Source organism: Chiloscyllium punctatum, chromosome 15 (genome assembly GCF_047496795.1).
Source record: "Chiloscyllium punctatum isolate Juve2018m chromosome 15, sChiPun1.3, whole genome shotgun sequence".
Taxonomy (NCBI): domain Eukaryota; kingdom Metazoa; phylum Chordata; class Chondrichthyes; order Orectolobiformes; family Hemiscylliidae; genus Chiloscyllium; species Chiloscyllium punctatum.
Genome location: NC_092753.1, coordinates 72870957 through 72896989, shown reverse-complemented (window position 1 = coordinate 72896989; position 26033 = coordinate 72870957). Strand labels below are relative to the sequence as shown.

Here is a 26033-nt window from a genome sequence, read left to right as displayed (position 1 = left end):
ACAAGGATACTGCTCAACATAAAGCTCAGAGCAAGTACCTGGTAGCTCCAGCTTGTTGCTTGCTCCTCCAGGCCTTTTGTCTTGGCCAGAATTCTTCAGCGTCTTTAGGCATGCTCCAAGGGCAGTGACCATCTGCATCCTCCTTCTGAGGAGGTTGGCATGAGACACATGCCAGTTTCAATACATCACCATGTTACATTTCCAACTCCATTCTAATACAGTTCAATGCTTCAATTCTGTACTTTGAAGCTCACCAACACCTCTCACTTCAACCCTGCTCCCAAGCCAGCTTGTATGCAGGGCAAGACATGCACTGAAACAGGGTATATCTCAGGGCTCTTGGCACCCACTCACCATACTCCAATTTGGATACTCACAGCATCTCTGCCTTACTATTTTGTGCACGATTCAGAAATTACAGCCTCACAGTACTTCTGTATTGTCTTTCCTTTTACCACAGGCACAAGCCAGGTAGCTTCTCAAAGGATCACTCAAGAGGGTAGAGATCTTCTTATATGGCACAGTGCTATGTTACTGTCATATTTGCAGCATATGTCAGCAACTCACAGGGCAAACACACTGAATGTGCTTCCACCAAATGGGGTATAATCTGCAACTAAGTTAAGGAGAACTTTGTCAGGAAAATGGTGTTGCTAGAGTTAAAGGCATCATTTAATTATTGTCCAAAAGCCTGGAGCGTTCAGACTCAGGAGTTCTATATCATTACAGTCCAGCAAGTCGGCCACAGTCTTTCTAACAAGTCCAATACAACCACTTAGGGAATTAATGGTAGTCATTCGGGAAGTTGGATAGTGATCAGATTAAGGGTCTGGTCACTCACCTGACAGGGTTGTCCTTCCAAGTTGGTAAGTCAGGCCAATGGGCCATGGCCTGGCATGGGGTCTCTTCACTGAAGGTCATTAGGGGAGTTATCAGGGACCATTACTGCGATGAGTGTGTGGTGCTGGAAAAGCACAGCAGGTCAAGGCAGCATCCCAGGAGCAGAAAAAGGCCTTCATCAGGAATTCCGGCTCTATTCTCCAGCATCTGCAGTCCTCACTTTTGCCCAGATTGGAGGTTGGAAAAGTGGATTGTGGGGAATTGGAAGTAGAACACTGGGATGTAGTAGGGACAATAGTTGGGAACACAGCTACTCAGCATTAAGGATGGGAGACAATCAGGCATGGGAGGGCAAGGGGGCTGGGGTTTGGGTTATTGACAATCACCCTGTCTTGGCATCAATGCAGAAGAAAGACTCATTATGATAGTTAGCAAAGCAAAGCTGTAGGCCTGGGGCTCAGATGGCAAAGTAGGGAGATGTAAACTTCAAAGAAAACAGTTGGGTGGGAACAGATAAAAGCTTGGAACTTGGGGTTGACGGGAGTACAAGAAATCAAGATACAGGATGGTTTTGGGGTGGGGACGGTTACCTAGAGTGACAGGCTGAGCCTGTGACCCACTTTGCAAAGTGCTGTGTAAACCTGATTTGACAATGTGCATAGTTGTAATTCTGTGAATCCACCTCTATCCCCTAGTGCTAGATTGGCAAGTGGGGGAAGGGCATAAGATTAGTTGCCAGGGCTTTGGTGCTACATTTGCTGTATCTACCCTCTGCTCATCGAAGGCCTCCATCCAACGTAATTCACTTCCCCTTCCTATCCTTCCCCCTTTCAGCCATCTTGGTGTCTGCTTCTGACGTGACCTCCGACTTACCTTTCAAGTCTGCATTACATCAATGCCTCCTGTTCTGGGTTGCCTGCAATCCCAGCGGTGACCATCATTCTTGGTGGCACTGCTGGACAAGGGAAGCACCACCTTCTCATTGAGTGGGAGCACTCAGAAGGGCGATTCCATCTCAAATAACAGCAGAAGGCAACCTTATACAAATTGTAGACCTAACAGTTGTGAGACAGAGCGGCCAAACAGCGGAGGTGAGCTTGCCACTGATTCTTACATTGGTCATGCTGGGGGAGGGGTTACTGCATACAACACTCTGCCAGAATAAAATTCAGGCTCATGGAATTTCAGAAATCTCGTGAAAGGTAGGACATGGTAGACAATTGGAATAGAATAAGGGGAATTATCTGGGGAAGCATTGCAAATTGACTTTAAAATAAAGCTAGATTGGAGGAAATGGAGGCAACTTCTCAGAATAGTTTGAAGTAGACAACAAAGCCTTGAGAGTTTTGGCTTTGAAATACCTCTACTCATTGCCTGCACTGATGATTTTAATTTATGAGAGAAGGACAATCTCCACACTTGATAAGAATACTGAAATAGAAGCTGTAATAATTTAAAGAACCTGGGGTATTTGTAAGGAATCAGTGATACAAATATAAGAAAACGAGCATCAGCCAAAACCAGGTGATTCATCAATGTATGAAATGGGTAAAAGAAAACAGCAGAGAGAAATCAATGTTAATGACTGGAAATGGGTTATATTTAATTTTTTAATGTAAAGATTATACTTTGCATCCTGGAAGTTTGAGTGATGTGAAAAGGCTGAAGGATTTGTGGTTAAGTTTCATTTGACAGTTGCTCAATGAATGATGCATCAAGAGAGGCAAATGAATCCTGGGTTTCATAAGTACATCAGAAATAGGAGCAGGTCATTCAGCCCTTCACGCCTGCTCTGACATTCAAAACTATCATGGAGATAGCAAGAACTGCAGTTGCTGGAGAGTCAGAGCGGATAAAGAGTGGAGCTGGAAAAAGGCGGAAAGGATATGGAGATGGTGCAGGAAGATAGAGTTGACATGATAGTTTTGTAGCTGGAGAAAACACAGTAGGTCAAGCAGCATCAGAGGAGAAGAGGAATCAATGTTTGAGGTCGGAACCTTTCATCAGACCTGATAAAATGTTGCAACCTGAAACGACAACTCCCCTTCTCCTCTGATGCTGCTTGACCCTGTTGTGCTTTCTCCAGCTACATAACTACCATGTCAACTCTATCTTCCTGCACCATCTCCATAATCTTTAATTTCCACAATACAGAAAATAGATGCTTTCAATTATCAATAATGTGATGGAAGGTATCAGATACCATGCTATTAAGCAGCACTTGCTCAGAATTAACCTGCTGTCTCATGGCCAGTTTGAATTCCAGCAGAGCCATCAGCTTCTGACCTCATCCTAGCCTTGGTTCAAATATTGACAAAAGAGCTGAATTCCAAAGGTCAGGTCAAAGTGACAGCCCTTGACATCGAGTCAAGATTTACCGGAGCATGGCATCAAGGATCTCTTGCAAAACTCAGGTCAGTAAAAATCAGGGAAATTAATCCTCTGTTTGGAGTCACACCTGGCAGAAAGGAAGATCATTTTAGTTATTGGAGCAATTGTCACAGCTCTGCATGAATTTGTCAGGGTAGTGTCCTAGGCCCAACCATTTTTATCTGCTTCATGAATAAACTTCTCTGCATCATAAGGTCAGAAGTAGGGTTGTTTGCTGGTGATTGCACAAAGTTCAGCAACAACTAAATTTCATCAGATACTGGAGCAGCCCATGTCTATATGCAGCAAGACCTGGACAACATCTGGATTTGGGCTGAGAAGTGGCAAGTAATAGTCACACTACACAAGTGCCAGACAATGGCCATCTTCACTAGAGAGAATCTAACCATCTACCCTTGATATTCAACGGCATTACCATCACTGAATCCCCATTATCAACATCCTGGAGGTTACCACTGACCAAAAGCTGAACAGGAGGAACCATGTAAGTACTGAGGCCAGATATTCTGCAGCAGGTAACTCACCAATTGTCTCCCCAACATGTCTGCCATCAACCAGGAGCAAGTCAGCAGTGTGATGGCATACTCTCTACTTGCCTGCAGGAAAGCAGCTCCAATAACACTCAAGAAGTTTGACACTAGCCAGGACAAAGCAGTCCATCTGACTGGTGCCCATTCTCCTACATTCAACATACATTCATTCCAACTTCAATGCGCAGTGATAACAGTATATACAATCTATAAGATGCACTGCAGTTGCTCACCATGTATCCTTCAACTGCACCTTCCAAACCCCCAACCTCTACCACCAACAATGAAATGAAAACAGATGCACAAGAACCTGGCACTTGCAAGTTCCCCTCCAAGTCATACACCATGCTGATTTGGAATTTCAATTATTGCTGCTTCACTGTCACTATCACAATTCTGGAACTCCTTTTGTAACTGCGCTGTGGGTGTACCTATACCAGATGGACTACAGCAGTTCAAAGTGATAGATCAGCACAACCATTTCAAGAGCTATTCGGAGTGAACAATAAATGACAACCAGTGTTTGCCAAGTCCTGTGAATAAATAAAAAAAGTGCTAGCTCAAAATCTTCCCTTTCTCCCATTATGCAAAACACATCTCTTAGTTCTAAAAAAGTATTAGTCTATGCTCCCAATGCTCCTGCATTTTAAGTCTCACCCATTCTTAAGAGTTGCCTCAATGTCCACTGCCACAGAATTTCATCAAGAAATACATTATGAACTTTTCATGTGTTATGCACTTCTCATGTTCCTATAAAGTAACACTTAATTACAACTTCTGGCATTTTCAGTCTATCCAAAATATTTTATCAATACAGATGGTTTATTTAAAAATATATTTCACTGTTTATATTTATTATAATTTTCAAGCCCTGAAAGGCTGGGATTTGAAATTTTAATTATATTGCATAATGTTGATAATTTCTCCCCTCTTTCCTGGTACAGTCTGGGACCTATGTGCACTTGTATAGAGTCATGAAAGCACTACTCTCAGCTAATAACTAAAATAGAAGCAGCTACTGCATTTTTCAAATACTTGCCTATTCGTAAGAAAATATAAGGCATAGTGCATTACTTTTAGAGGCAATGCAACTGCATGCAAAACTATAAAGTTACTTCTGAAACTCATGAATCACAAGGTTTTTACATCTGTTCTGCGTGTCGTCCTCTTCAATCATTTGAGTGCAGTTATGCCATGTGCTTTCAGAATTTACAATGAGATCACTGTCTTCTGGTGTGCAGTGGTGGCAGTCTGTCAAAACGAACATTTATTTTCAGGAAAAAGTTAAACAAAAGTGGAGGCCAAAATTCACAGCATTTTACCATTCGCTACCACTAATGTGAAATGTTAAAATCTCAGGGTAAGAGCAAAACTGTTTACTCCTTCTTTTGTAACTGGCAGCTCCGCAACATCTGTGTCATCAATGGGATCAATTTCAAACCATCAAAGGTCCATTTCTTTAAACTGACAGTTTAGCTGTCTCCATCGATTATTATGAGTTCAATTTGATCGCCTTCCCCGAAGCATTATCTTTAGGGAGAAAACTAGCTGCTCACTACTCATTGAGCTTGGTTAATTAAGTATTTTAGTGAATACATGCTGCTGTCTGGATTTTGTGGTCACTGACGACAGAACAGTACTCCTCGCTGACCTCTAAGAAAGTTGCCTGGTGTGCTAGGTGACATGGGTTTCCCTTTTCCCAATGGCAGTTTAAATCTGTGCCAGATCTATGGGATGATTTGTCATGTGTCACAATAATTTCTGCAAGAAAGCAAGCAACCCATCAATCGAACTTACGATTGTTAAAAAAGCACTGAAAATCCTTTTGGTTTTAATTTAAGTGTTGAGATAGCAAAATAAATGTTTCAACTGACATAGAAATTAAAATAGCCCTTAATTATTTTTAAATGCATTTCTTTTTATTATGGGGAAATTTGACATTCTATAAATATAAAGTCAGGTTCTCGGGGCCAATGAGGGTGCTTAGCAGTAATTATGAAGTTAGCATGCTGTTAAAAACCAAATAAAACTCATTCAGCAAGGTGCAATCCTTTCGTAGATTTGCATGGAAAGATTAACTGTGAAAATGGAATGAAAAGTGATAGTTTCCCATCCCTTGCTGTTTGGCGGTTGGTTGGGGAGCTTCTCCTTCTTGAAAAGCAATAGATCAGAAACAGCATTATCTAAATAGGTGTTATTCTGTATGTGTGGGCACCATGTTAAGTACTGACAGTGATTATCATTGCAAAATCTGCACCACTGTCATTTGCTGATAATGTACAACTTTTGTTAATGTGTGGTTTATAAATCCTTCTCAAAGGCACTCTCGTGTGAACAATTAAATTATGCTTTGAAAACTTTATTCATATTGGACGTTAAAGGCAGAAGATATAAGGATCATTTCTGCTTCAAGCTGAATTTAAACGCTATTCCCAGACAGAGACCAAAACACTACTATGTAAACCCATTAACCCATTCAATTCCAAAAGACTACCTTAAATGTAGTCTATGATTAAAGCTAAAACTTCCTGATATATGGGTCCTTGCAAAATGTATGATAACAAATCATAAGTTACATGACTTCAATGAGTAAATACACTTCGAAGTCCTAAGACTTCTGGAAGAAGAAAGTAAGTGTTTTGGCACATTATCAAAGTGGATTAGGACTATGTAAATGCTATATGGAGCACAATTATTAAATTGCAGTTCATCTGAGGTTTCTTTTTCCTACAAGCTATTTGATTTAAAAGTGCAATTTATGATAAATTCTAACTAAAATAACAAATGGAAAAGCAGATCTGATGCTGCATGCTGCTTTGGGAATGAAACTTCAAGTTTGATCTTACATACTCAATACAGAGTGATTCACTAAACTCGCAAAAGTAAATTAAAAATTCTTTGTTAAAGCTAACATCTTTAAGATGTCACTAGTGACACAAATGGCATTAATAAGCCATTTACTACATAAATTTAAATTTACTAGATAACCAACATACAAGATTTCAACAAAATGAGTACTGAAAACATTTGTGTGTGCATAGCAGAGTTCCCCAGGCAAAAGAGAAATAAATGATCACTTAGATTGAGGGGTCTTTTTTGGGGGAGTTATATTTTCAAGGATAAACTAAGGAAACTCGTTACATCTCTCTGAGTAGTGCCTTGGGATCTATTACATGCATCTTAGCATCCAAAAACAATCATGACTGCTCTTTTAAATATTATTCCAAATATCCATCTGCTGCCTGACTTTCCTGGGCATGTCCAGTTGCCTGCAACTATTCCCTTGTTATTATTGTTCTGGTGCAAACACAATGGGCCAAAGCATCTCCTTCAGCATGGTATCACTTCTGTGATTCTGCAAATTACAGTGACGGTCCTATCTGCTGGATAATAGCCAGAAATAAACAATTTTGGCTAATACCAACTGGAGACAGGATGGTGGTGTTTATCAGCAATGCACAAACAAGGTGGTAAGCAGCAGGGAGGGTGCAAGATTTGGAAAGGCAGCATTGCAGTTGAACAAGGGAGAGGAACTGATTTCCCTCAGGTCCTGCTAACATTAGTGGTAGGAGGGGGTTATAATATATGGAACTGGTGGTCATAATCAGTCAGAAGAAGCTATCAGGAGTGCGAGGGGAGGGAGTGCTACAGTCCTCACCCAACTTTCCATCAGGTTTCTACCTTAATCCAGCCAGTTAGTACTAAAGCAGGACACAGAAATGTATCCTTCATGTGACAGTCCTGTTTACTCAGCTTTATAACTGTGAAAGGAATCCAGGATAGAATAAACCCATCCTCACCCTAAATCAGTGCACATAGATTCCAGTTTGCAAAAGTACTGAATTGCTATCAAGAAAGGGTATTCCAGGTCATTTTTATTCTTCAGTGTCCAGACCTACTAAGGCTGTTTAGAACTTCTCTGGAGACATTCAAGCTATCTGAGCATAAAACAACTTTTGGGCTAAACCTTAGTGAACCTACAAGTATCCTCGCTGCTTAATTCATGGCATCAAACTGCCAAAGATTACTTTCTTAGCTCAAATATACTTAGAGAATGGTACAAATTATAAGTGATATGTTCTGAAATTATTCCATCTCCACATTTGAGAGGTAAGAAATCCTGCAAGTGTTCACAAAGTCATTATATAATTCTATTATACATTTTGAGACAAATCTGCATTTAACCAGGGATATTCTTCAGCCTGTACAGTAATAATGCTAATACTTCCAAAGCACTTTATTGGCTAAACAGTGCTTTGGGATACTTGGAGCCTGTGAAAGTTGCCGTATCAGTGCAAGTTCTTTATTTTTCCTTTTCAGGTACTTTCATCTGTAAACGAAAATTGTGGTATCATAGCATTTTCTGAAATTAGTGAAAAGGCAGCCAACTTTAGAAAGACACATACATACATACATACACAAACCAATCCAAGATTAAGAATTTTTTGTGATCAGTATTATTACTTTTTTCTGTGAAGAATTATAACCGATAAGGGGTCAGTTGCTATAGAACATTGGAATTACATTCCATGATGCAATGACCCAAGACCACTATTATTTCTGATAAAATGTATCTATACTATAGCTCCGCAGTGGTCTGGCATCTGCAATAGCAACAGTGGGAAACCCAATGTACCAAGAATGACAAAGGGCAGTGTGGGAATAAAATTCTTGACAGTAGCCACCACACAAATGTAAAAGTCACCCTGTCATCCTCCTTAACACCTGTCAATCACTGGAACACAGTAACCACGACACCCTGCTGTAAAAAGGCAAGTACTCTGCTGGCTGCTGATCTTCTTATAAAACCCTCACTGCAGGAAGTATGGTGGACAGGCTACCTGGGAATCTGAGTGCTTGGATAGTGTTGCTTATAAGCCTCAACTTAAATAAACTGGTGAATGTTCTCTTGAAAGATGCAATCAGGACTCTCAACTCAATTGGATAATAAAACAATAGAATCAACAATAGAATTAACATCCAATTTGTATCAATTCCCATCAGACCAAGGACAGTCATGCTATCTCCCAACTACACTGTTTAGAAACACAAAGCTTTCATTTCTAACCCTTAAAAGAGACAAAGCTATGTTATCCCTCTTTCCCATTTAGGGATTACAATACTGTTAGTTGTTCAGTCTAAGCATGGAGTATTTACCTTCAAATGCTTGATTGACAATACCCTGGGAGATGTCACTATTCCTGTAGTCATCATTGTAGTACACAAGAGCATTCTGACTGCCTTGGGGACTGCTTTTCAGGTGTTCCAGGCTGCTTTCAATGTATTGGAATGACGGCCTCTTGTGGGGTTCACGTGTCCAACACTTGAGCATCAGCTGGTGACTGTTTTAGGGACAAGCAAAGATGATCACCATGGATAAGGAGAAAGCTAACTTCATTACTTAAAAGAACATCCGTGGAATGTCAAACTTTATAATGGAAGTGACAGCTTTTCACGTTATTTCTGATAATCACAAAAGGTTCTTTGACAGTTAGAAAATAGACCTTTGTTTCAGTTAGAAGCAGTGCATACATTTGTAAATGCTGTGCATTAGTCACATTCCATTGAATGCCACACTCAAGTTTTAGCCAAAAAAAAACTCATTTTTAACATGTAGAGAAAAACCAAATCTAATTCGCACAGACTAGATTATTTAGAAGCCACTCAAAATATATTCAAGAAATGTGTAATACAAATTTAGAGAATGCAACAATATTATCATGCAATGACACTTTGCAAAAATAATAAGTCAATATTTATAACAACTCCATCAATTAAAATGCTATGAAAGATTAGTTTGAGCATCAAAAGATAGTGTTTGAATTGTGATGCTTTTTTAAAAAAAAACACAACTTAAGATAAATCAATGCTTACAGAGGCTATTATGATCTTGTCACTGCACATCCTAATGGTATTACACAGAAGCAATGTTTTGTTTTCTGGAAGTTGCTGTCCAAATTGAAAAGGACAGACTGGTTTGAGATGGGAATGATGATGTTCTCTGATGTTTCATTTGGTTTTGATCCAGGTTAAGAGAACTAACTTATTCAGAGCCAAACCAAGATTGATAAATAGATACTAGAGAACACTCGATTGCTAGTACTTGGTGACTGGTTCAATAATTAAACAGTAATGCCCCTGAAACATTTTGGAACATAAGTACTGAAGATAATTAAACAAATGTAGATTTTTCCATATTTAACCAAATCAGAAATAGCTTAAACTGAAGCCAATACTTCAAATCAACACAGTATTACTGTTACGAGTTCTGAAGGAGGGTCACTTTACCTGAACCGTTAACTCTGATTTCTCTCCACAGATGCTGCCAGACCTACTGAACTTTTTCAGCAATTTCTGTTTTGTTTCAGTATTACTATTTCAATGTAGTATGTATTTTGCTGATGATCATTTGCTTTAAATAACTATATTGCTGATCCAGCAGTTCAAATCAGCTGAATTACACTGTTTATGTATATTTATGATAAAAACAATACACTGACTCTTACAGTCCTTTTGGTAAAGTATGGGTCATGTCAAGTTTACTGAAGTGATTTGCACTGCAAGGTCAAATATGTTTTTGTGCAGTATCTTATCAAACTTACCACATTAATTGTCAATTGAATTAATTCTATCGATCCAGTGACCATTTTCCAGAACTGTTCTAAGGAAGGGTCATTGGACCCGCAACACGAACTCTGATTTCTCTTTATTTGCTGCCAGACTTGTTGAGCCTTTCCAACAATTTGCTACTTACTCTCTTGCTCGTGAAACCTCCCCACCTGTACCAATAGTAGTAACAGCTGCACTGCACATTATCATCTTCCGGAATACCTGACTCTCCCTCAATCGTGGAATGAAACAGGCCGCAATAGGGCAAAAAATTGTCAAGATTTTCATTTGGCTCTTCACCTCTTACAGCATGGATCCTGACTCTGAAAAAGTTTGGATTGATTTTGGATGCTGCCCTTGACTAACTGTGCTGAGATCCAAGTTAAGGTCATGTCCTTGATGGGACTAAGACCTGCTGACAACCACGGCAAGTTTTCTGGCTTTGAGTCTGTGCTAAATAGCATGGCAACTCAGTAGCAACCTGAGCCTGGTATATCTGATAAATGTGCAAAAAGGCAAGGCAAGGCAATGCAAGCCAGGAATGCCGTGACATCCAAGTCGACTCAGTGAGTGAGTGCTGTGACAATGAGCACAAAGCCAGCAGCCTGGTCCAGTCCATGAGCTGGGTATGTCCCTGAGTGCACTGTTTCCTTGTGGCAGCATTACAATGACAATTGCTTTTGCAGCCCAAAGTGCATCATTGAAGTCCAAAATCATTCTATAAGGGATTGAAGATGTGTCATTAGGACTCACAAGGGCTGGCATTTCATCGAGTGTGCAGTGTCTGTTGGTGCCCAGTATCTAAAATGGACATCATCTGGAGTAGGTGGCAAGCTGAGCATTCCAAGAACTGTTCTGGTCACCATAGTGAGTTTTCATGATGGTTAGTTTGCATTCTGAGTTTACTAATACTGTAACCCATGGTATGTTGGGCTGTTAAGAAGGCTCTGAATTAGTTCTAGAGCAGCAGTTTGAAGCTCAGAGCTATATGGTGGGAATCTCTCCAATCTATTGGCACAAAGTAGACAAGATGATCTTGATGTTGAAAATGGGTCTTTCCAAACATAGAACATAGAACAATACAGCGCAGAACAGGCCCTTTGCCCCGCAATGTTGCACTGACCTGTGAATTAATCAAAGCCCATCCCCCCACACTATCCCATCATCATCCATATGCTTATCAAAGGACTGTTTAAATGCCCCTAACATGGCTGAGTTAACTACATTGGCAGGCAGGGCATTCCATACCCTTACCACTCTCTGACTAAAGAACCTGCCTCTGATAACTGTCCTAAATCTACCATATCTCAATTTGCAGCTTTGCCCCCTTGTATAAGTCAATGTCACCATCTTAGGAAAAAGACTCACTGTCCACCCTATATAATCCTCTGATCATCTTGTATGTCTCTATTGTGGGCGGCACGGTGGCACAGTGTGGGCGGCACGGTGGCACAGTGGTTAGCACTGCTGCCTCACAGCGCTAGAGATCCAGGTTCAATTCCCGCCTCAGGCGACTGACTGTGTGGAGTTTGCACGTTCTCCCCGTGTCTGCGTGGGTTTCCTCCGGGTGCTCTGGTTTCCTCCCACAGTCCAAAGATGTGCAGGTCTGGTGAATTGGCCATGCTAAATTGCCCGTAGTGTTAGGTAAGGGGTAAATGTAGGGGTATGGGTGGGTTGCGCTTCGGCGGGGCGGTGTGGACTTGTTGGGCCGAAGGGCCTGTTTCCACACTGTAAGTAATCTAATCTAATCTAATCTAATCTAATCTATTAAATCCCCCTTCGCCTTCTCTCCAATGAGAACATACCCAAGTCCCTCAGCCTTTCCTCATAAGACCTTCCCTTCAGACCAGGCAACATCCTGATAAAGCTCCTCTGCACCTTTTCCAATGCTTCCACGTCCTTCCTGTAACAGGGCAACCAGAACTGTACACAATATTCCAAGTGAGGCCGCACTGACATTTTGTACAGTTGCAGCATGACATCATAGCCCCAGAAATCAGTCCTTCTCTCAATAAAACCTAACACACCATATGCTTCTTAACAGCACTGTCAACCTGGGTAGCAACATTCAGGGATCTCTGTACATGGACACCAAGATCCTTCTGCATTTCCACACTACCAAGAATCTTTCCATTGACCCAGTAGTCTGCCTTATCACTCCCTTCTTGCCTGACAATGACATACCTGTCAAGGACATGCAATATCTGTTCCTTAAACCAGCTCCACATTTCAATTGTCCCAAACCTCTGCATTTTGCTACCCCATTCTGTGCATCCTAAGTCTTGCCTAATCACACTATAATTGCCCTTCTCCCATCTATAACTCTTGCCCTGTGGCATGTACCTATCCCTTTCCATTACAAAACTAAATGTAACCAAATTATGGTCACTTTCTCCAAAGTTCTCACCTACCACTACATCAAACACCTGGCCTGGTTCATTACCAAGTAGCCGATCCAGTGTGGCTTCCCCTCTTGTTGGCCCTTCGACATGCTGTGTCAGGAAACCCTCCTGTACACTTTGGACAAAAACTGATCCATCTGATGTACTAGAGTTATAGCATTTCCAGTCAATGTTGGAGAAGTTAAAATCCCCTATAATGGCCCTCTTGTTCCTTTCACTCCTACCCAGAATCATTTTGCCAACCCTCTCCTCCACATCCCTGGAACTTTGTGGAGGCCTAAAAAAAACTCCAAGCAGTGTGACCTCTCCTCTCCTGTTTCTAACCTCAGCCCACACTACCTCAGTAGATGAGTCCTCATCAAAAGTTCTTACAGTCACCATTATACTGTCCTTGACTAACAAAGCCACACCTCCCCCTCTTTTACCACCTTCCTTTATCTTAATTAAAGATCTAAATCCTGGAACCTGCAACATCCATTCCTGACCCTGTGCTATCCATGTCTCCGAAATGGCCACAACATGGAAGTCCCAGGTACCTATCTATGTTGCAAGCTCACCTACCTTATTCCGGATACTCCTGGTGTTGAAGTAGATACACTGCAAACAGCTTACTGTCTGCCAGCACACTCCTATGACTGTGAAATCCTGTCCATGTCCTCCCTACTCACACCCTCCTGTGCACTGGAACTGCACAAATATCTCAATTGATTCTTGAGTGGGGCCATAAGTAATTTATAATTCCAGTAGTAAATTTTGCATTCCTTTTCCATGCGATTGTTATGCTGAAGCACCGACAAAACTGCTCTAGAGTCCAGGTGCAGATCTAGATGGAACTTTCCAGTGTATTCACATCACTTGTGTATCCTACTTGTTTCCTTGAGCACTGATGGCTGTTTCTGTGCAGTACCACCTCACTGGCAGATACCATCTCAAAGATTTAGTGCTGAGCATATGCATTATATGTATGTCGACATTTGTAGCAGATCATTGTAATGCACCCATATTCTGAATTTTGATGGATAGGATTGCAGATTGATCAAGACATTAAAAGTTGCTTCATACAAACAAAATTAATTCACAAACAGAATATTCAATTGAAAAGCAATTAAGATGATTTAATATTAATTTGACTTACACAAGTGTTTTGGGAGGTAATTTTTGACACAAAACAGGGACGATGACAATACCACAACTGCAGTGCTACCAAACCACAGATCTCGTTACATAAGTCAATGTTGTTGCAAATCAGAAAACCTATTTACAAATGTGCACATCACACAAGGTAGTGGCCCAGCATTTGTCAGGAAAATATTGAGCTCATGGCTCATGCCTTTTTTTGTACAGCAAGAAAAGTCAGAAATGGACAGCAAGTGAAAGAAAAGACAGGAAGGGAAATCCGGTGTTGCAAAGTACCAAATACTACTGGTTCTTTTGAGCTTCTTTTGGGAAAACAGGCTCTCATAGTTAACATCCCAATTAGGGTTAAGGTATATTTGGTTTTGACAAGTAAGTTAAGGAATAAATTAAATTCACTACAAAAAGTCAGGGCTGCGTTTTCACAGAAAATTTTCAGGATAAAAGAAACATTTAAATGGGCCTGATTGTTTACTTGGCCTTTCAGAATGGGTAATTACTGAAAAACAAATGGAGTCTTATCCAAGGCCAATGAGAGAAATCACGGACCCTAGTGCTTCGCCTGTTTCTTGGTCCCTTCTCGCCCACCCCCACGAAAATTTGACCTCCTTTTCACAAATTCTGGGTACATGGAATTGGGAAAAAATAGTAATTTTGATGTTGAACTTTTTTATACAAGATAAGCACAACTTCTTGTACTCTATGTCTTTATTTATAAAGCCCAACTGACGATCATATTTCAGTAAGATACTCTTGACAACCTTGGCTCTGACAGACAATTGTAAAAAATTTGTTTACTAATATTATGCAAACATCTCTGGATGCAAACTCCTTTGGATTTGATGCTTCACAATATCCACATAGCAACAACTTCCAAGAGACTTGAATATCACAACACGTACCACAAATAATAATCTCATGAAAAAATAGAAATATTTTGAACTAACAGTGACATGGTCTATTGTAATATGACTCCTGATTCCAAATATTTTCTCATTGTAAATTGAAACCAACCACACTTACCATATGAAACAAATAACAGGGGAGCAAAATATTGCAAATGCTAGAAACAGAGCACAATTCTCCCTCCCTTTCTCATTCTCCATAGGTCATTTGGTAGGTGATGCTGTCACATGGTAACATTATCTTCTGTTTTTCTCTTAGTGCACACAGGTTGTTTGGACTTGCATAGAAGCAGAATTAGAGTAATTCAGCAATATCTTCAGTAATCAACAATCCACCATTATACTTCTAGTCACCATCCAAGTATTATTGTCCTGGACACGACAATTTCTATTTGGCCCAAAAGACAACATTAACCATAGCTACAAGATACATGTAAATCTATCTTTTGCTACAGCAACTCTCATGCCATGGATGGATGGCGGTGTATTTTCAGTGAACTAGATGCCCAGTATGGATCAAATTGGTGGCAACTGCATGAAGTTTGATCTCTTTCTGACTGAAACTGACTTGGGACCTGTCTTCTTGCCTTATTAGTGGTAAAAGTCATTGTGTTGTATGTCAGATCTGTCCTCAGGCAGAGAACTCAAGAAGCAAAGACCTCTGAGCCTGTTCCACCATTTAATACGATCATGGCTGATCATCCAACTCACTAGAGAAAGTCAGGACTGCAGATATTTGGGATCAGAGTCTAGAGTGTGGTGCTGGAAAAGCAAGCTGGTCAGACAGCATCTGAGAAGCAGAAGAATTGATGTTTCAGGCATAAGCCCTTCATCAGGAATGAGGCTTGTGGGCTGGGGGACTGAGAGATAAAGGGAGAGGGGTGGTGTTGGGGAGGTGGAGGTGGAGGAATTAGGAATGAGGGATGGCATTTTTACAGGAGGAATGGTGGGAGGAGGTGTAATCTAGGTAGCTGTGGGAGTCAGTGGTCTTGTAGTAGATGTCCATGGTTAGTTGGTTGCCCTCCGAGATGGTGATGGAGAAGTGCAGGAAGGGGAGTGAGGAGTCTTGAGATTCTCCAGGTGAATGTGAGGTCAGGGTAGAAGGTGTTGGTAAAGTTGATGAACTGTTCAACCTCTTTGTGGGAGCATGAGGTGGTGCCGATACAGTCATCAATATAGCAGAGGTATAGGTGGGGTGGTGCCGGTGTAACTATGGAAGATGGATTGTTCCACGTACCCGACAAAGAGGCAGACATAGCTGGGTCCCATGCAGGTACCAATCGCTCCAAATCAAAGGGGTAGCAATGGGCCAACATTTATTGCTCATCCATCATTTCCCAGCCAGCAGTTAAGAGTCAATCACATTCTTGTGGGTCTGGACCCCAACTAAGGATATCATATTTCCTTCACTAAAAGACATTACTGAACCACATGTTTTTTTCTAACAATCAGTAATGGTTGAATGGTCATCTTTAGACCCTTAATTCCAGATTCTTTACTAAATTCACACTCTACCATTTGCTATAGTGGGATTTGAACCCAGGTCCCCAGAAAATTAGCTGAGTTTCTAGATTAATAGTCTAATAATAATAATACCACTAGGCCATTGCCTCCCCCTCTTGGAAGACAGGTTTAACTAAGGATCCAATTGGTTTTGGACAGCTATCTTTGCTACACATTCAGTTGAGCAAGCCAAGTCTAGAAACCATTAGCTTTGAACCTATCAAATATGGGTAAGTAGCCTAGGTAATTTGATCTGCCCAGTTTTCACCAGCATAGCATGTGCAAGGCAAAGTTTAAGTAACACTTTGTGAAAAAGTGACCAACTGCAAAGTAGTAAAGAGCAAATTAAAAGTAGCATCTTTGTATGATATAATCAAATTGATTTGACAAACAAGGTCTACAGCATATTTGGATGTTAATGAAGTATATCTCAGAAGGCAAGAAACCATAAGCAACTACAACTAAAATAGTGAAGCTCTAGCAAAGAAATTAAATAAAGTAGTTGCAAAGGGCAAGTTGCTGAGGGAGCATTACAGGAAGGTAGAGTGCAATAATAAGATAATGTGATGTTATAATCACCAGTTATGACTGACTGCTTTAATGACAGAGAAATGCAAGTTTACTGATGAAGTTTGAGCAGAAATATCCAGAAAGTGGTTGTTATGTTTGCAGTTTAGTTGGTTCACTTTAAACCAATACCTGACTGTATTATCTACTTGCTTAAACAGCATATTGGGTTGTAACATGCTATGTACAATCTTAATAAAGCTTTTTTTGCTATCGCAAGAATTATCTTCAGTTTATGGCATGTCTTTGGACTGCAGGTCTGTTTCTAAATATGATTACATTTTATTTAAATTCAGAAATCATAAATTAGTAATGATTGGTTCATGTGCATTAAATATGAACAGACATCCAGATCAAGGTGCTTATTAACATATAGGTGTCAAAAAATTCTTCATAGCTTTTAAAAGGAAATATAGTACAGCACGTCTCCCAGATTAGAAATTAGATTATATTAGAAATTCAACAAGTTGATAAGATTTTAAACAACTCAAATTATTTTAAATGATTGTTCTTAGCATAACAAACAAAACAAAGTCACTACAGACTTAATTAGCAATTGTCCTAACATAGTCCTTTAACAAGAGACATGCAAATAGACAAGAATTGATTCCTTCATCCTTCAAACTTGACAAACTATTTGCTCATCATAACAGTCTGACATTAACAAAATAAGTTTCTGTTTTCAGCTCAGTCATTAATTTACCATGGGTGACTGGTTTTAGATTAGATTCCCTACAGTATGGAAACAGGCCCAACCCTCCGAAGAGCAACCCACCCTGACCCATTCCCCCACCCTACATTCACCCCCGATTAATGTACCCAACACAATGGAGAATTTAGCATGACCAATTTACCTGACCCGCACAGCTTTGGATTGTGGGGGGGAAGCCCATGCAGACACGGGGAGAATGTGCAAACTCCATAGAGACAGTCACCCGAGGCAGGAATCAAACCTAGGTCCCTGGTGCTGTGAGGCAGCAGTGCTAACCACTGAGACACCTTTTCCGGGTGTCAGTCAGTTTCCTCCTTGCACACATTGACAAAAGTAACAAAATACAGGCATTGAAAAACCACAAAGGATTGTATAAAATCAATTCATCCTGAATAATCAGTCAAGGGGCTGTACTTGTTAAAAAAAATAAACTGACTGAATTATAAATGTAATTTTGTTTTTGAGTATAAAACACAAATTAAATTTCTACTGTCAAGAAGAAGAAATTTAAAATAGATACTTCAAAACAACATGGCTCCATTTATTTGCTCGATTATCTTCTGTTCTTCTAATACCTTCAGTGAAGATTTCATTTGGGCGCTCTATTATCTCTGCAGGACTAAGGCTTCAACTCGAAGTACTTGCTCATTGCTGCAACTGAGAGCAGCTCCTCGAATTCCACGTGTATTCAAATCATCCTGCGCAACATTTTTCCCTCAACAACATCACAAAAATCATGTATCTCAATACAATCTATCGGACTTTGCGGCACACAAACTGGCAACTATTTGCCAACAAAACAATCATAAGTAAGTTTCCATAGAGATACCACGCTCCTGAAATTCACATCCTAGAAACTGCAAATTTCTCACATCTTACCATTTCTGTTGCTGCTCATGTTTATATTGGAAAATATAATGGTTTACCTTTCTCAGATTGAAAGCAGAGCAGTATTTAGCTTGGAAATGATGTCATTGAACAATTAATTTGGTAGGTTGCCAAATGAACCATTATATTTAATCCATTAAGTTTTTACTCAGGCGCTAGGATCCACCAATGAACTAAACTCAGATTGCCAAGTTTTGCCAAGCCACAATAAGACAGCAGACTGCAAGAATTTTCACTACCATGCTGCCAAACCCAAGCATATCTATCTCCCCACAGAGTAGCTGCAGGTTGCCAACCCCAGTTCTTCCAACCTCACTGAAGCTAATCTTCTTCCTGTAAATACAGTATATCCTGAGTGTCCACCTTTAATGCATAAATCTAACAGCTTGATCTCAGCTTTAATCAGTAAATTAATGGACCAGATTTCCCAGGAGTGGCAATGCCACACAAATTGCAGTTTTGCTCCTTTTTTAAGGAACAAAAGAGCTCTGCATTTTTGACATGAGATTCCACTCAAGGCTCTTTCAGAAATGCAGAACAGTACTCCTATTCTGACGGGTCTGTCATAGTACTGCACAGCCGGGGGAAGGCAAACCACGTGTCATTTACCACAGCAGTCAGCTGTCATATTCTGGAATTGAAAGATCCTACATCACAGACAGCCATCTTTACACCTGCTGTGAAATGTTAAGCATACAAGTGTGAGGTTAAGGTGCTGGGAGGGTAGGGAATCCATTGGGTGGGGGGATATATTGACAAGTAGGGTGCCATGTAGGGAGGATGCCAGGGTTCAAGGTGCCAAAGGGACTAGGTTTTAAGATTTGTCAAGTTGGGTGCGACATATGAGGTCAGGTGGGATAAGAGGGGTCTAAAATGGCTTTGAGTGCCAGAAAGAGCAAAAGGGGCTTAGAAGCTGGGAGTTGGGGCAGAGTTTGAGTGGGGTGGGGGGGGGGGGGGGGGTAGGGGGTGGTTGAGTGCTTGCAGGTGTATGAAGTAAATTGGGAGTTAATAATTACTCAGGCATTAAATTAGGAATTTTATAAACTAATCAAACTAGAGGAACTATTTACTTCACTGCAGTAGAACCCTCTGAATTCTCAGATTTCAACTGGTTATTTTCTGCAAGTTCCAAATGCAGTAAAATTGCCCAATGGAATCTTCAATTTCCAGGACAAACCCTTTGCAGCTTCCTGTGATGGGGATTCAGCAGGGTGCAATTCACATCCAGGCCAGAAAAATGATTATTTGTACCCATGTTTGATTTTCAAAATATTCGATAAAACCATTATAATAGATCCAAAAAGCCATAAAAATCACAGTACATTTTGGTAAATCAAGGAGAGATGGTCCATGTAATTGGAGTCTCCCACAGGGGGCAAAATCTGTTGTGATTAAATAAGAGGTGGTGGGGGGGTGGTGGCGATTCCTGACAACTGATGGTGAAGTGTCAATAAAGAACAAGAACGAAGAAGATTTACAGCCCAGGAACAGGTCATTTGGCCCTCCAAGCCTGAGCCAATCCAAATCCACTGTCTAAACCTGTCACCCAATTCCTAAGCATCTGTATCCCTCTGCTCCCCACCTAACTATGCATCTGTCCAGACGCATCTTCAATGAAGCTACCGTGTCTGCCTCTACTACCTCTGCTGGCAATGCGTTCCAGCCACCTACCACCCTCTGTGTGATTGTCTTGCCGTGTGTATCCCCCTTAAACTTTTCACTTCTCAACTTGAAAGCATGACCTCTCATTATTAAATCATTCACCCTGGGAAAAAGCTTATCTCTATCCACCCTGTCTATACCCTTCATGATTTTGTAGACCTTAATCAGGAACCCCTCAATGTCCTTTTTCTAATGAAAACAAACCGAACTTACTCAACATCTCTTCTTAGCTAGCACCTTCCATACCAGGCAACATTCTCATAAACATTCTCTGCACCCTCTCCAAAGCGTCCATATCCTTTTGGTAATGTGGGGACCAGAACTGTACACATACTTTTCTAAGTGTGGTCGAACCAATGTCTTGTACAATTTTAACATGACTTGCCAGCTCTTATTCTCAATACCCCATCTGATGAAGGCAAGCATACCATATGCCTTCTTGACCACTCTATCCACCTGTTGCAACCACCTTCAGGGTACAATGGACCTGAACTCCCAGATCTCTCCGCTCATTAACTTTTCCCAAGGCTCTTCTATTTACTGTATAATTAGCTCTAGAAGTAGACTTCCCAAAGTACATCACCTCACATTTACCTGGATTGAACTCCATCTGCCACTTCTTCATCCGAGTCTCCAGTCTATCTACATTCTCCTGTATTCTTTGACAGTCCCCGATGCTTTCTGCTATCCCACCAGTCTTCGTGTCATCTATAAACTTGCTGATCATACCAACAGTGCCCTCTTCCAGATCATTTATGTATATCACAAACATCAGTGGCCCCAGCAATGATCCCTGTGGAACATCACTGGTCACCTTTCTCCATTTTGAGAAACTCCCTTCAACTACTAGTGTCTGTCTACTGTTCTCAACCAGTTATTTATCCACCTAGTTAGAACACCCTGCACACCATGAGACTTCACTTTCTCCATTAGTTTACCATGGGGAACCTCATCAAACTCCTTACTAAAGTCCATGTATATGACATCTACAGCCCTTCCTTCATCTATCAACTTGGTCACTTCCACAAAGAACTCTATTAAGTTGGTAAGGCACGATCTCCCCTGCACAAAACCATGTTGCCTATCTCTGATAAGCCCATTCTTTTACAAATATAAATAGATTTTATCCCTCAGCAGATTTTACCTTCTCTAGCAACTTTCCCACCACTGGCGTCATGCTCACTGGTCTGTAGTTACCTGGAATATCCCAACTACCCTTCTTGTACAGGGGGACAACATGAGCAACCCTCCAGTCCTCCGACACCTCACCTGTGTTTAAGGATGCGACAAAGATATGTGTCAGGGCCCCAGCTATTTCCTCTCTTGCCTCCCTCAGCAACCTGGGATAGATCCCATCTGGTCCTTGGGATTTGTCCACCTTAATAACCTCTAGCCTACCCAACACATCTTCCCTACTTATGTCAACATGATTCAGAATAATCAAACTTCTATCTCTAATCTCAACATTCATCATGTCCCTCTCCTCTGTGAACACTGATGTAAAGTAATCATTCAGAATCTTACTCATTCTCTCAGGATCGACACAGAGCCTTCCTTTATTGTCTTTTAGTGGACCAATCTTTTCTCTATTTACCCGATTACTTATTACATAAGAATAAAAGGCTTTGGTGTTCTCCTCAATTCTGCTCGCTAAAGCTATTTCATGACTCCTTTTAGCTCACTTGATTCCTCGTTTAAGACTGGTCTTGCTCTTCTGATATTCCTCCAGGGCCCATTCTGTTCTTAGCTGCCTGGACCTTATGTATACTTCCCTTTTCCTCTTGGCTCATCGTACAACATCTCCTGTCATCCACGGTTCACGAATCTTGCCTTTCCTATTCTTGCTTTCAACGGGACATACCTATTCTGCACTAACTTTAACCTATCTTTTAAAGCCTCCGTGACAGCAAATGTGGACTTCACTTCAAATAGCTGTATCCAATCCATATTTTCCAGCTCCTGCATAATTTTGATATAACTGACCTTGGCCCAGTTTAGTACTCTTCCCTTAGGACCACTCTCAACTTTGTCTTCTAAATTTACAGAATTGTGGTGACTGTTCCCAAAGGAATCCCCCAATGCAAATTCTACCACCTGGCCTGGCTCATTCCCCAACACCAGGTCCAAATTGGCCCCTTACTCCACCCCACCACCCACCCCACCACCTCCCCCTCCCCACCCCCACCAAGGACCTTAGTTCCAGTCTGGTTCAGATGTAGACCATCCCCAGAACCGGTCCCAATGTCCAACAAATCTGAACCTCTCCCTCCTACACCATCCCTCAAGCCACGTGTTCATCCTGCCTATTTATTTCATTTCTATGCTGGCTAGCATGTGGCACTGGTAGTAATCCCAAGATCACTAGCTTTGAGGTCCTCCTTAATAAAACTCATTAATAAGCCAGTTAGCACCTTTTATCACTAAGCCCACAGCAATATTGTGCCTGTCTTCTGAAGTACACCATGTAGACGCACAAGGCTTGCCAGTGGGTTTCCTCAGGGAGGAGGGGTTGTGGTCCCTCATTATCAGGCACCTCAGACCTCATTCGCCCTATCAGTTGGCAAGCCATACCCATGCTTCCCTCTCCTTTGGCCTGTTTCCCTGAAATCCTGAGCCTCTGATGGGTGCACTGCCAGTAACTGCCACTGTTCATGAGCGCTAACAGGAATGACAGGCAGCTCTGGGCAGGTTGGACTTCTGCCATCACAGTCCCGAATCCCACATGGAAGGTCCAACAACTTAAGTGGCCACTTAAGTGCTTTATATCATCGGACCTACCCCATAGAACTAATGGGAGCTCTCAGCTAGTTCTCCAACTGGATGTGGAAACGCCTGTCTGGCTAGCTAAATACAACCCCAATGCCATATTTCTGTAGTCATTAATATATAGACATCATGAGGGATATAATTTATGATTACTACAAGTCTAACGAGCTCAATTGTCGAATTGGTTTATGTATAAATTACAGAGAGGGTAAAGGTTGTTCGATCAGCAAATCACTGCCTGTATTAAGTTACTGTCAGCTCAGGAGTGACAAGTTCCACGAAACATTAAAACTACATAATCTAACAAACTAAAACAGAAATCCCAAGGTTCATTTCTGCAGTGGTCCCTTTTCATCTCATTGACAAAAGACTGACACTGCAGTAACTGATCGAGATAAAATATCAAACAAGTAAATGTAAATCACACATACATAGGGCAGAAATTGCAAATCCACATGCGAGTTCTATGCCACATCACTACTGTGATTTAAGTTTTGGATATTCCTGCGACTATCAGATTAGTCATCATCTGTGAAGACAAAAGGCAGACTGACATTTCAGGCATATAGCCCTTGATACAGAATACAGTGTTAGTTGACAGAAATATTCAGTTTCCTTCTTCCTTTTTCCCTCTACAGATGCTAATACACCTCCTGTCTGTTCCTGTGTTAAAATCAGCCAGGCCGCTATTAAAAAAAGCCCTGACTATAAACTGGACAATTCAACACCAGGACTGGGAGGCAGCACACAAAAATCTCAGTTCTGGAAGCTGGTTTTCCATATAAATAAGCCAATAAATTGAGAAACAGTCAGTATATGTTGATGAACTAATTCTTTCAATAATTATATTTAGTTATATTTTCTACCATGGCACTATCAATCCTAGAACTTTAGGTAAAATGAATTTTAGGAATCTTGATAACTGGTTCCTTGGGAATGTGAATGTTGGAAACTATCAAAACTTTGTGTTAATATTAAACCATATAGCCTTATGTTTCATAGGAAAATGTGTTACGATTAAATTACTTTACCAAAAATACATTGCTCTCCAGATCATTGCTCTAGCAGAATTAGTAAATGCAATTTAAAAATAATAACCCTAATATCAGTTTGAGATACAGAGTTTTGTAATTCTAGTCTCATTCTAATACACAGCACATCTGAAAAACTAACTTAAAGAAGAACATATTCAAACGGAGTAATTTGGTCATTCATCTACCTCCCAGTCAAATATTGCAATCTTGACTCCAAGGGCACAGAAAGCACTATTTACACCCCTCTGCATTCCAGGATAAGTTTAATACAGCAGTAAATGATTACCACCACTAAGAATACCACACTTAGTCAGTTATTAGAGAGCAGATCCAATTCAATGAAGTTGCTTCTATGTGTTCTGACATTTCAAAAGCCTTATGCAACCAGCATTATGAGTCACAGCTGGTCCAGGTTGTATTGTTGCCAAAGGATTCAAGATAACACATGTAAAATTTTTATATATGTAACAAATACAGTGTTGTGTCACACTAAATCATTACAAAATGCTAATTTTCCATGCTGCTTCTAATTCCAAATGTGTCCAATGTATCTACTGGTAATAGATACATTGAAGAAGATAGGTTTGCTAACTTCTGCTCAACACATGACCTGATAACCAACTGTCACTTTTGCCATCTCTAGTCAAATCATAATGTTAATTCATGTTGTAATCCTTCTCTATATTTGATTAAATGATATTGCTTAGAATCATGCACATTTGTTTCTAGTTCATGCGCATCTGCAAAGCACCTCAAGTGTGAATTCTGAAGTATTTGTGCCACCTTTTGCAACTAATAAGGCAATACACCCATATTTTTAGCTTGTGTGGTACCATGAAATAATTGCACTATGGTGCCATTATTGTTAAAGTTTCTTGCACTCTTGGCAACAGTGTGCATTGCCTGGTCTTTGCATCCCTACTCCAAACTTGGTAATTGGATAAAAAGTGCAAGTCTGAGAATAGGGACAATGGGAATAACATCAAATTGGCAGGTTCAAAGGTAATGTTCTTTCAGGGATCTGGCCCAGGATGAGCTGTTTATTCTAAAAGGGGTCAACATTTTTTGACTTTTTAAGAATGAGAGATGATCCAAATGAAATGCATAGACAGCAAAATCTGTCTCCTTTCCATCTGGATTCTCAGAGTTAAACTTGCTATTGTGCTTTCAAAATGGACAGGGGCTTTTGGAACAACTGCATCTCCACTCCAGGAGCAATTTTCTGACCTGAACTTCAGCCAACAACATGACATTAGATATTTTGGATTCATTAAGACTGCCCTCATGAACAGCTGAGAGGAGAATGCTGTCAGTGGTTGTGAAAGGGATCATGGCCTTGAAATTCTGAGTTGAGTTCCATTTCAGGCTGGACTACATAATGTGAGCAAAGTTTCCAGGTTTACTTCCCATGTTGCCTCAGAAGAGTTAGTGAGGTTCTGTAACCCAAGAGAGCTGAATGCATTCTCCTTGGCATAGAGAGAGTGGCAGGGTCCTCACCTGGTTTCACAAGAATTGCAGGGTGCCATTGAATGCAGACATGTCATGTTATGGATACTCAATGCTGGGACTACTCTGAAAGGAATTCCACTCCCTTAAAGTGGAGCTGGCTGAGGAGCAGTGCCCAATATTCTGGACATTGTCATGACATCATTCTTGAAAAGTCAGCTTTACTATCTGCATTTGAGCCACCATGCAAAACCAGAGGCTGGCTGCTGACCGACCAGGGATAACCTTTAAATGCATGGTGCACAATCCTCATGTGAACAGGGGACATCATGTTCACCCTGAGTGGGGGCAGCAGATTCACATTTTTGGACCCACTTGCACTTACCTGGAGCAACCCCTCAGGAATCCAAATAATCTACTGGAACACAGGTTGCTGCTCTCCAATAACACCCTGCAACCCCCTTTTAACTCCAGTGTCCACATCCATGACAGCAGCAACCTTGGATTCCACTGCAACGCTCAGGCATTGGGCAGCATTGCTTGTACTGCCATAGAAACTGACATTGCCCAACGTAGCATCATAGTTGGGTCCAGAATTTTACCAGTATAGTTAGCCAAGATTTCCACAGTGATGGATGTTTGTT

General features: G+C 40.9%; 1 protein-coding gene across 1 annotated transcript in view; it reads right to left on the bottom strand.

The window, feature by feature from the left end:
- The window catches only part of LOC140485862 (proto-oncogene tyrosine-protein kinase ROS-like), a 234592-nt gene that overhangs the window by 8179 nt on the left and 200380 nt on the right, over positions 1-26033 (bottom strand). The window contains exon 43 of the mRNA XM_072584317.1: positions 8919-9103. Within this exon, the coding sequence (XP_072440418.1) occupies positions 8919-9103 (185 nt within the window). The remainder of the gene's footprint in view (positions 1-8918; positions 9104-26033) is intronic.